Source organism: Miniopterus natalensis, chromosome 4, assembly GCF_054644295.1.
Source record: "Miniopterus natalensis isolate mMinNat1 chromosome 4, mMinNat1.hap1, whole genome shotgun sequence".
Lineage (NCBI taxonomy): Eukaryota > Metazoa > Chordata > Mammalia > Chiroptera > Miniopteridae > Miniopterus > Miniopterus natalensis.
In genome coordinates this window covers 45,018,404-45,031,120 of record NC_142084.1, presented here as the reverse complement: position 1 = coordinate 45,031,120, position 12,717 = coordinate 45,018,404, and the positions used below count along the sequence as shown (strand labels likewise).

The following is a 12,717-nucleotide window of genomic DNA, read 5'->3' as shown; positions in this document are numbered from 1 at the left end:
TGTAATGTTTTATTAAATCTGTATTATAAAAATTAACATATGGAAGTATTATCTATCTTTTAAATTATTGTGTACCAAATATTTTTTTGTCATTATGAGGAACCTCTAGGTTTATACTTGTTTAAAAATTTATTTAACTTACAGGTACTATAATAAATTTTCAGAAGAGAGAAAAAAAGGAAGTCTTTTTTAGAATCAGAAACAAGACTTTTCAAAGAAGAAGGAAGCACTACAATGCAGGGGAGACAGAGTAACTCGATACAAATTAGGACTTCACATAGATTTTAAGTCAGGGATGTGGAAGGTGTCTTTCCAATTCTTCTAGATTGAGTACTTATTTTATTAGTTTGATTTTTATTGAAAAACATAATTTACTGTATCTTGTGTTAGGTATCCTGGCTCAAGTAATTATGGCTAGAGAAAACTATCAAATACCCAGACAGACCGACCCAGTTCACATGAAAACACACCCTTTCTCAGGTATTTTGTACCCTGTAAAGTTTGATGGAGACACACAGCACTATCAATCTAGGGATAGCAATACTGGGGCTGAGTGACCCAAACATTGTGCCTTTTTGATCATGAGAGCAGCTACACAGAGAGGAGACAGTTGGCGGGATGGTGAATGCTCTCTATAGATATAGACGAGTCCGCTGGCAGAGCTGACTGCGCAGCCATCTGAAATCTTCTCATCTGGGCTACTTCCTAATGAACTAAACCATTGCTACAGATAATTCAGATATCAGTGATGTACTCAGATCATGATTATCTCCTGGGATAAAGAAAAAAGCAATATCCTTTTTTTTTTTTAATCTGGTAGTAGTTTTTATAAAACAGCACTCTAGATGAAACTTGAACAGTGTTAGTAGTTTCAGTAAAGCACGTCCTCGTGTGGTTTACATATACTTGTGTCAGAACAGACTTAGTTACAAGTAGTGGCATAAGGACCACCGCCAGTCCAAGACTGGCCTTTAATGCAGGAACCTAGGATTTTATTGCAGCTCTCAAATTTAACCAAAACCTGTCCTGCTGCGCTTCATCCGTGGGCCACTCCAGGTAGGTCCTGGTGTTCATTATCTTCCGCAGCTTACAGAAACGCTGGGGGATGGCCTTCTTCTCAATGGGCTCCAGCAAGACCAGAACGGCAGAATCATTGTTTTCATCGAAGAGACGAAAATGGGAGAAGTCCAGTTCGTACTTGCACCACTCGCTCTTCACAAAGTTCTCGGAAAGCACGAAGATGGTTTTGTGGCTCTTTTCGATGGAGTCAATGATATTGTCAATAATCCATTTGCCAGGAATAAAGTCCCGCTTATGAAGACACAACTTAAAGGGAGGGTTGAAGTGCTCCAGCTCCTGGACCATCAGGTTCTCCACCCAGTGGGAATCCTGTTCACTGTAAGACACAAAGGCGTCGAAACAGAAGTCCCTCTGGGGGGCTCTCCTGGGCTTCCTTTTGGCCTGGAGCCAGGCCCACATCATTTTCATGTACCACAGGCCATGGAGATGGTGGCAGAGAGCCCCTGCAATCAGGATCAACAGGAAAAGGGCACAGCACACGGCAGACACCAGAGCCACCCTGTGGCACTCAGAAACCGAGAGACGAGTGTCCTGAACCCGCTGGTTCCGCACGTGCGGTGGAGAATCACACAGGTACTTTTCTGGCCAGTCGATCAGGACCTGGGCCAGTGCTTGCTCCTCCTGAGTGAAAGACAGGAATTCACAGGAGCAGATGAAATTGTTGCTGCCAGCTTCCAAAGTCTTCAGTTTTTTAAAAGAACCAAGTTGCTCCTTAGAGAAAGTATTTATTGTATTTCTGCTGATTCTCATGACTAGTAACATGGGTAAGGAGGAGGCATCTGGTAGAGTCTTCAACTTATTTCCGGAAATATAAAGTTCTCTGAGTTGTGGCATAGTCAAAGAAAACGAGTTAAGGCTGTTATTGCTAACATCTAAAATTTCCAGTGTCTGAGGAATGCATTCGGTTAGACTCTGTATTCTTGTACTGGATAAGTTCAAATATTTCATCTTTTCTGGCCACCGACAAGTTTGAGATATAGGATGGAAATTATTCTTACTGATATCAAGGTTAGTCAGACTTTTCAGAGTAAGCAAAGTTTCTCCCGTTTTTTCTAATGATGTCAAATGATTCTGCCTTAAAATTAAGGTTTGTAGGGAGGGCCAGGCATACTCACAGGCTGAGTTTTTCAATAAGTTTTCAACCATCAAATTGCCACTGAGATCCAAATATTCTAGTGATTTCAAATGTTGTGAAAGTAAACAGGGAACCAGAAAAACCTTACTGTTTTCTATTGTGATTCTTTTGACTCTTCCTAAAAATGAATATATACTTCTCAGATCATAAAATGAGTAAAAATGTGGAATATATAGCCTCCGTACTATTAATGTCTCTATGTTACTTAGATCTGTGTCCATAGCAGATGTATCAAAATCACCAATTCCGTTAAGGGTACAGTGATCGAACTCCACACCTATCATTCCAGAAACATATTTCAACAGTTTCACTATTTCATTAAAACTTTCATCAGTGACTTCCACATTTCTAAATGTAAACTTTTTAATTGTCTTGGTCTCACTGATGGATACTTTTGAAAAACGGAAAGTGTCCAAATGAGTATCTCTCAGTTCCAAATGTTCCAAGGAACTTAAAAGATCTCCGAAAATCTCCAGCAGGAAAACAGGCTGTTTCATATGAAGGATCAGGTGGCTGATGTTCTGAATCGACTTCAAACTCTTTGGCCCATATTTCTGGAGACTGGAAGCATCAATCTCAAGTTCCTCAAGAAAAGTTAGCCCAGCAAAATCCTTTTCCTGAATTTCAGTGAAGTTGTAACTATTTCCTACTCTCAGGATTCGCAAGTTGGCGAGATGAGAAAAAAGAGATGTTCTCCCAAGTGTTTTATAAGGATTTCCCAGTAAGTTTAAGAATTTCAAGGAAGCAAGGGGCCTGAACCAGGAGGCTGACAAATTAGATAGGCGGTTATAGGATAAGTCCAAATGTTCAAGACTCCCCAGGGAGATAAAAGAATCTTCCTCTATAGTGTCAATTTTATTGGATCCCAGCCTCAGAACCTTGAGGTTCACATACATCCGCAGGTCGCTGCTGCTGACATAGGTGATCTTGTTGTTGGACAGGACGAGGCTTTTCACAGTTGCCGTGAGACCTGAGGGGATGGTGATTAAAGATCTCGAGTGGCCATCGCAGACACCGGTGGAGTCACAATTCAGAGAAGAAGCCTGATCAGGGGTCCCCTCCTTGAACAGGCTGATTACAGCCCCCAAGACCCACACTGTCCACAAAGCATGTGACATCGTTCCGTAATCCAACCTACAAATAAAAGAGGCTCAAGTGAGTGATTGTGTTTGACAGCATATTGTAATTCCAGTTCTTGAGGAACATTTTGTAAAGTGTAACACACACATGCACACACACAGAGCTACCAGGAAATAGCCAAGAGGCAAATGGAATGTATGAATAAAAATTAGCTTTTAGTTAAAAATTAATTAATAGCATAAGGACAAAAAATTAATTCCCGGACACATTCAGCAACACTAACAGAGAAACACTGCCACTGTGCAATGAATTAAAAGCACTATGCCATATGGGAGCACAGAGCAGGGCTCAATCCACATGGGTTGAAAGAATGGGTAAGGGAATGAATGGAAGAACAAATGAGCCAGCAGCTTAAGAAACCCTAGTACGCTGCTGGTGGGAATGCAGACTGGGCAGCCACGATGGAAAACAGTGTGGAGTTTCCTCAAAAAATTAAAAATGGAGCTGCCCTCTGACCCAGTGATTCCACTCCTAGGAACAGATCCTAAGAATCCTGAAACATTAATCAGAAAGAGCTTATGCACCCCTATGTTCATAGCAGCACAGTTTACAATAGCTAAAATCTGGAAACAGCCCAAGTGCCCATCAATAGATGAGTGGATTAAAAAGCTGTGGGACATTTACACCCTGGAATACTATGCAGCCATAAAGAAGAAGGACCTCATACCCTTTGGGACAGTATGGATGGACCTGGAGAAAATTATGCTAAGTGAAATAAGCCAGGCAGAGAAAGACAAACATCACATGACCTCACTTATATGTGGAATCTAAAGAACTTAATAAACTGATGAACAGGATAGATTCAATGACATGGAAGCATAGAGGAGACTGACGAATGTCAGAGGGATGGAGGAGGGTGGGTGGGTGGAGGGGGAGAGAGTAATCAAAGCATTTACATGCATATATACACAACCCAAGGACACGGACAATGGTGAGGAGGGGGACTGGGGAGCGGGAGGGGATGGGGTGGAACGGGTCATTGGGGAGAAAAAGGGAAATCTGTAATATTTTAAACAAAAATAAAATTTAAAAAATAAAAATAAAAAAAATAATAATAAAAAAAAGAAAAGAAAACATTAATATTAATATATACTTGGTCTGGGAATGTAATTGCTGTTGCAACCAGATTTATGGACATACCAGTGTCACTGCTTTGCATCCCCTCCTATCATTTTTAGATAACTGGGATTATGCCATGCACACTTATGCTGGATGTTCATTTCTCATCTAAAAACATAACTTCACATCTTTCTATGTCAGTATATAAGGACATTTCTGATTTTTTCCAATAACTCAACATGTTACAGGACAGATAAACTATAACGTCATAATCATCATTAGGCAATTTTCGTCATTGTGCGAACATCACAGAGTGTGCTTACACCACCCTAGATGGTAAAGCCGACCAGACACCCAGGCTACATGGTCTAGCCTATTGCTCCCATGAGATTACATCAAGCACAAGAGGAAATGATGCAATCAAGAGGGGTGTCCATACAAGGTGTATGAGACTGCTCCTGGGGAACAGCGTACTGCTTAACAATAAAAAGTAGAGCACAGTAAACACATAAACCAGGAACACAGTCGTTTATTATCATCATCAAGCATTACGGAATTGAATGTGCTGTACTTTTACACACTTGGCAGCGTAGATTTGTTGACACCAGCGTCAGCACAAACACGTATTTGTTATACTATGACATTACAACAGCTATGACGTCACTGGGCAATAGGAATTTTTCAGCACCATTATAATCTTATGGGACTACCATCGTATACGCGGTTCATCATTGACTGAAAGGCTATGTAAAACAGGACTGTAATTATTATTACAATTATTAAGTTATAGGGGCTCTTTATATAGATAGATGTGTTACAAATATCTTCTTCCACTCTGTGGTTTGCCTTTTCACTTTCTTAGTGGAATCTTTTGATAAACACATGCTCTTTAATTTTCTATTTTGTTTTTCAATAATGATTTTTGTGGCATGTTTAAAAAAATCTTTCCTACATTATCATGGAGATTCTTTTTGTTAATTTCTAAATCTTTATTACTTTACCATTCACTTTTAAGCCTACGATCTACCTGAGGTTAATATTTGTGGTAGCAGACAGTATTTATTTATTTTTTTCAATATGTATATTTAATTGACCCAGCACCATTTTTAAAAGGATCATTTTGGGGAAACAATCAACAATATTACCTTCCCAACAGCCACATGTCTGCATAGTAGTGGGTCTGTTTCAGTGCTCTCTGTTCTGATCCAGTGTCTATTTGTCTATCCTTGTATGGCCAACACATTTTATTAAATATATAATATATCTTAATATCCAGAAAAGTAAGTCCTTCCTTTTTGTCTTCTTAAAGTAAATTTTGGTTCGTCTGAGCCCTTTGCATATTCTTATAAATTACAGAATCAGCTTATCAGTTTCGAAAACAAAACCTATTTCTTTTAACTAACAATGTCATGATTCTGTAGATCAATTTGGGAATTGTTGACATCATCACAATATTAAATCTCCCAATCCTTGAGCATGATATATCTTTCCACTTATTTAAGACTTCTTTAATTTATCACGCTCGTATCTTCTGTTTTCTTCATAGAGGTCTTGAGCATATTTTGTGAGATGTAGTCCTAGGCATTTGATACTTTTGAGCTTTGAAAATAGTGTGATGTATATAAATATGACATATACATCTTTATGTATAAATTTAATTAAATTTTATATACTTAATATGCATTGAACAACCTCGCTGAACTAACTTAGTAATTCCACAGTTGGTAGGTTTTAAAATTTTTTACCTATGTATACAATCATATCACCTTCTGGGTGATGGTTTTCTTTTTTCCAATCCTTATACCTTTATTTCATTTTCTTGATTACTGAATGTTGAAATTATCAATTATTTTTCTTCTTGTATCTATTGAGATAATAACATGAATTTCCTCCTTTATCCTGTTAATAAACACTGGTGATTACATTAATCAATTTCAGTATTGAGATAATTTTGCATTTTTAGAATAAACCCAAATTAGTCTGGATGTATTAAACTTTTTATATATTGCTGGATTTTATTTACTAATATTTTGTTTAGAATTTCTGCATCTAAACTCAGAAGTTAAACTGCCCTATAAATTTTCTTTCTTTGGTTTTGGTGGAATTCACTAATGCCACCTTCTGAGCCTGCAGTTTTTATTGTTATTGTTTGTTCATTTATCTTGGTTTTTTTTTTGTGTGAAATACATTAAATTTATTTAACAGCTATGAAATTATTCAGATTTTTCTTTTTCTTGTCAGTTTTGCTAAATTGTGTTTTTCAAGAAATTTATCGTGTGTGTTTTTTTCAAAGTTATTGACACAGTTACTAATAATATCCTCTTATTATTATGTCTGCAGAAGTTATAGTGAACTTCCCTCCTTAGATGAGTTATTTGTGCCTGCTTTTTTGAATTAACTTTCAAGAGGTTTGTTATTTTATTGGCATTTTCCAAAAAATCCCACTTCTCATTTTATACACCTTCTATTTTCCATTTTATTAATTTCTATTCTTATATTACTATTTCCTTCCTTCTGCTTTCTCTAGGTTTTACTCCTCTTATTCTAGTTTCTTGAGGCACAATATTTGCTCATTAATTTTCAGCCATTCTTCATTTCTAAGATACTCATTTAAGGTCATAAATTTTCATCTAATCACTGGCTTAGCTGTACCCTCCAGGTTTTTTTCTCTTATGTTCTTTCCATATTTTAGTCTTCAAGTTCCAGTCTAGATATTTTCTTGAGATGTTTTCTAGCTTATTTTTCTTTCTTTGGCTGTGTTTAATCTACTGTTAAATCGATCCACTGCTTTTAACTTTTTTGGTTATTGCAATTTTCATCTTTATAATTTCTATTTGGTTCTTTTTCACATCTGCTATGCTACTTTTTATAGTTTCTGATTCTCTGCCAAAACTTCTCACCTTGTCTTTTATCACCTTGAACACAATCAGCATACTCTGATAGGCTGCAGCGCTTTTGACAGCCTTGAAGGACAGGGAGTGAAAGATTAAGGTGTGGGGCAGTCATGGATGAGACAGGTAAGGCTGAACTGAAGCAAAACAAATCCTCAGAGAGATTGCAGCACAGCTTTGATTTATCTGGATGGTTCAGACAGTCTTAATTTCTGAAAATGAATTAACATGATTTCTGGAATGCTAGTGCTTATGGGTACCTGCAGAAGATAATATCATACTAGGCCTCAAATGTCTTTCTGCAATTTTTCAAAAGGAATTTTCAGTACACAATAAAAAGACAACCAGGTAATAAAGGAAGAAAGATAATAAATATGAGAACAGCAGAAACAGGAGACAATAGAAACTAACCCATAAAGACTATTGATCTAGTATTGCACCTACCTCTAAAATCAATAAGATCAAGACGAGATAGTTATTACTGGTTGGTACTATATTTATTCCCTTGTCTTTCTGGTTAATCAGTTATTGAAAGAGTCCTCTTAGTATAATGTACTAGGCAACCAAAATTATTTTATTTTTTTCCACTTTGTAATACATAGCACATAACTTAAGAAATATATACCCGTTTTTGGCTAAGATTTAAGGTAAATACATCTATTTATAATTTTTCCTAGCCTTTTCTCTTTAAAATTTCAACTTTATAAGAACATAGATCTTGGGCTATCTCATACAAATACTATATAGTACCTATAGCACGGTGAGTTTTCAACAATAATTATTGATAATGCGAAAATTGCAATTAACAACTTGACACTTAAGATCAGAGTTACTTCTCTCTCCTTTTAGTTCCTCAATACATTACAGCATGGGGCAGAGAACTCCTCAATGGAAGACACTATTTGGTGACAGCTCAAGTTAGACTGCATGGAGTCATATCTAAATGGGGAATGGAGGTCTGGGCAAAGTATAAAAATCATCTGCTCGAAGAATTCAGAAAGCAGCAGGGTCATGAGGAATTATTCCTCCAAGACCCAGGAAAGGATGGAAGTCTGAGAAGCCTGGCATTAGAGGATAGACATCTGCTGATCCAGAATAGGGAGGAAGTTGAAACCCTGTGGCCCACAGTGCAACCACAGCCAGATATCCATATTAGGGCTAGGGCTGTAATGCCTGGGTGAAGCAGGCGTGAAGAGACTTGTGGCCCAATGCATAGCAGAGAACTGAAAGTAGACTCTCCATAAAGCCATGTGCAGGAAAAAGGTTATAGACACCTTATGTGAACAGGGATCTAAAAAATCTCTGCCCTCTCACCCAGAGTCTCAACCTGGCTGGAAGCCAGACTCCTGTAGAGAAACCCCAGGCCTGCCATATATGCTGGTGTCAGTCAAAATATTAAAAGATATAATAACTAAAAGTTTTTCAGAATTGAAGAAAAACATAGGTTCCCAGATAACAAACGCATATTGAATCCCAAGCAAAAAAAAAAAAAAAAAAGAATAGAAATTTCTCACCTACCCCGAAAATGATGGAATAATATCTTCAAAGGGCTGGGAAATCATACCTGTCAACCTAGACATCCATACCCATTTAAATGATCATTCAAGAGCAAAGGTGAGATAGGTATTTTCAGGCATTCAAAAACTAAAAGAGAATTTTTATCTAGAGACTCTCATTGAAAAAAGTGCCCAAGAACATATGTTCTTTAGCAGTATGGAAAATGAACCTGGTAAAAGTAGGCTGCAAGAAGAAAACTTGAATTTTTAACAAATGCACTCAGAAACTCAGATGTGGTTTTTCAGTATGAGGAAAATGTAAATTTTAAGTGATATTGTGGGGGAAAAAACAATTTTGACAAACAAGCCTACTATTTGGAAGAAGTAAATACAACTTGTATTTATCAAAAGATCTTTATGAGGAGGTCACACCCAAGATGCCACATACAGTCACTAAAATCAGAACAAGATATTTAACCAGCCAAGCCAAACTCTCTTTTTTGTTTGTTTGTTTGTTTGTTAATCCTCACTGAGGATATTTTTTCCATTGATTTTTAGAGCGTGGAAGGGAGGGAGGAAGGGTGGGGGAGAGAGAGACAGAAAGAGAGAAAGAAACATCTATGTGAGAGAGACATATCCATTGGTTGCCTCCTACAAGCGCCCCAACTAGCAGGGTATCAAACCTGCAACCCAGGAACATGCCCTCCACCAGGAATTGAATCGGAAACCCTTCCGGGCCTGGGCCCGCGCTCTGACCGCTAAGCAACACAGGCCAGGGCAGCCAAGCCAAATTCTTAAAAAATAATAAAAATAATGCAAAAAATTAACTGATAGCTTAGAAACTTCCAAAACATGCTGTCAACTGCTGACATAAAAAGTTTAAAGATGCAAATGTTCTCTGCTTAAAACAGGAAGAAACTTAAAATACTGGTGAATAAGTCATTTTCAAATAGTCACAATGTTTGTTATTTCCCTTTTTTTGGTCTCTACTTTCAAGTCAGGGCACCCTGCCTACCAGTTGCTTTTTGGTAAAGATCTGAGTAAAGTGCAGATAACACCTTCTGCAAGATATGAATCATCTCAGACTTGAATCCTCCCCCCCCCCCCCCCCCCGGGAAAACATTAACCTGGCTTGCACCTAAGTTCCAAACGCAACTTCTCATTTGCACAAGTTGAAGAAGTTATAAGCGAAACTTTCAAGCGTTCTTGTTTTAAAAACTCCTCTCTGCCTGAATGCTCTGTTATGTTCTAATGGTAACCGGTTAGACATAATCATATCTGACACAACTCAGACGCTCTGAGGATGAAGGAAGGTGCAGGCGGCTTGGAGACCACCCCGGAGCCGCGGCCAGGCCCGGGTTAGGGAGCCAGAGTCCTGAACCTGTCCCACTTCTGAGCCCCGGTGTCCAAACCCAACCTTTCGAAGTCTGGTCCTGTCGGTGACCGGTAAGCTCAGACACAGCCCCGGCGGGACGCCCGGGTGCGCCTCCAAGCCTTCACCTGGGCTGGGCCGCCGCCGCTCTGAGCAAGGGGTGCCGAGGCCGCGGGGAGGGCGGCCCCGGGGGCGCCGGGAGGCCCGAGCACCCCGCGGGCCACCGCCCACCCGGGTCTCCCGGGAGACGCGGCCGCGGGCAGCGGGAGCCCAGCAGAAGCTCCCCGCGGCGACCCCTGGGGCCTCCGAGGCTGGCAGGGCGCCCGGGCCGCATCTCTCCTGTGCCCCGTCCTTTTCCGGGCGGCCCCCGCTTCTCCTGGGGGCGCACCTCCGCCCGCCGTCGCGTGCCCACTTCCCGCGTAGGGCCGCGCAGGCGGGGGCGCAGGAGGGGCGAGTCCTCGCGGGCCAGGTGCGCTCCCCGCCCGCGCGCGCCCCGCTGAGGGCCCGGGGGCCGCGGAACGCGCAGGAGGGTCTCCCCGCCCCGCGCCCCGCTAGGTCCCGCGCCTCCCCTCCGCCCCTGCGCGGCCCGATCGGGGAAAGGCTGCGGCGCCCGCGAAAACCGCCCGACGTACCTGGGAGACGCGGAGCCGCCTGCGAGCCGCGCCCTGGCGGACCCCGACCAGACCCGGGCTCGGGAGCTGAGCGGCGGGGAAGCGCGCGGCGGGAAGTGCGCCCTGACCGCGCGCCGCGCCCTGACCGCGCGCCGCACGGGGAGGCGAGCCCGCCCCGGCCCGCGTGCCCGAGGCTGTGGCCCGGCCTCCCTCCGGCGCTTCCCCGCAGGCTCTGCAGGGGGCGCAGGCCGAGGTCGCGGCCGGCCCGAGGCGGGCCCGGGTCGACGCGCGTGGGTCCTGCCCGGATCTCCGCCTGGTGCGGGCCCGGGTCAGAGGAGGCGCTGCGGGCTGGCTGCGGGTCTCGGGGCTGGAGAAAGAGCCGAGGCGCTAGAAGCCCCCTTGTGGGATTTCCCGAAGGACAAGCGCAGATTTCGCAACACTTGAGAAGGCTGAGTATGCAACCAGTCCGCGTTTTCTTGAAGCTTCAGGCATCCAAGCCGCACATTACCCTGGCATACACCGTCTTCAAACTCTAGTTCTCCGTTCTTTTCCATCCTTGGAAGCTGGAATTCAGGCTCGGGAATCATACTTCTCATTTTCCCCCGCCTTTTCAACATTTATTTGCGGACACACACATCTCCGGTCCACTTCCACCCGCAAGTCTATGGTCTCCTGCGTTAAAATAGTTAATCACTATCCAGATCAATATGGCAAGATTTTGCCTGCGGAGCAGGTAAGGACAGCCCCAGGTTTTGGTCCGCCCTCCCTCCCACCAAGTCCTGTGGCAGTCCTGGTGCTGCTCTGTCCCCAGCACCTGCATCTCATCCCTAGTCTCACCATAAAGAGATGTGGGAGCCGCAGATAGCTGAGGGTTTGAAGCTGAGGCCTTCCATCCTTCCCTTGCCCCATGCCATCCCTATTTCTCAAGGTAATTCCAAAATCAGCCCTAGATGGGCTCTCTTCGTTGCCACAGAAACTACTTTATCTCAGGCAGTGAGGAATGTTTTATAAGGGAAACAAACCAGTACCTTTTAAAAAGTAAACTGCCCTAATGTGATTAAACTACACTTTATCTTCATAATTACATTTGATCTTTGCAAACTGAGATCGGAGGCCGAGGAAGCATTCTTCCTCCTCTTTTATGCACTGGGAAATGTTGTGCAAATTGTCAATGGCAGAACTGAGAATGGAAGCCAGAATTTTACCCTAAATCCAGGTGTTCTCTTTCCCTATTCCACATTCCTAATTCTCATTAAAGATTTAAACCTCAGGCAAACCTAATCAATAGGCATGAATGTGAAATTGAGAGAGAGGAGTCTGACTCTCCTACAGTTTACTGAATCTCTGGATATTTCTCTCTCCGTGACCCTCCAGGCTCTCCAACTGTCTGAAATGACTTTCTTCTTATTAATTCAGTCTCCACCTCTTCCTCACTTGTACTTGAGAAAACTTCCTCCCATCTTTCCCCGCTGAAACTAAAAACATCTGTCCTTTCTCTATATATTTTCTCTAGTTGAACTGTGTAGATTGACTTTGGTTTTATTATAATTGTAATTGTTACTGCTTCATAAACCCAAAGTCAATTAGAATATTCTGGCAAAGTCAGGTAAAAATCATTTATCTACCCACAAGTTATTACCAATGTCACCTATATGCAGTGAAAGTTATTCTACACTCTCAGCAAAATTATAATCATGTTCTACTCAGGGACAGTTCTTATACTTGTTCAATTCTTAATGTTTTCAAAACACTTTCACATATATTTTTAACACATGAAATAAGTAGTTCTCATATTATTAACACCTTCAGTTCAAGTTCAGTTCGTATGAAGAGTAGTGTTTCTCACTTACAAACATTTTGGAAACTTGAAAGATCAACCAAAACCTAGATTTCAGGCTTCTTGGTACATATCTCTGGGGATCTGGAGCATCAA

General features: G+C 41.6%; 1 protein-coding gene across 1 annotated transcript; it reads right to left on the bottom strand.

The window, feature by feature from the left end:
* TLR2 (toll like receptor 2) lies at nucleotides 1-10,876 on the bottom strand. The gene is made up of 2 exons (XM_087816516.1): nucleotides 10,806-10,876; nucleotides 1-3,349 (listed from the first exon to the last, which is right to left on the bottom strand). The coding sequence occupies exon 2, from the start codon at nucleotides 3,331-3,333 to the stop codon at nucleotides 985-987; it is 2,349 nt and encodes a 782-aa protein (XP_087672642.1). The 5' UTR covers nucleotides 3,334-3,349; nucleotides 10,806-10,876; the 3' UTR covers nucleotides 1-984.
* Nucleotides 10,877-12,717: the final 1,841 nt, after the last annotated feature.

What these genes read in the sequence shown, in the direction of transcription:
- TLR2 (XM_087816516.1), bottom strand. Translation starts at nt 3,333, where the DNA reads ATGTCACATGCTTTGTGGACAGTGTGGGTCTTGGGGGCTGTAATCAGC.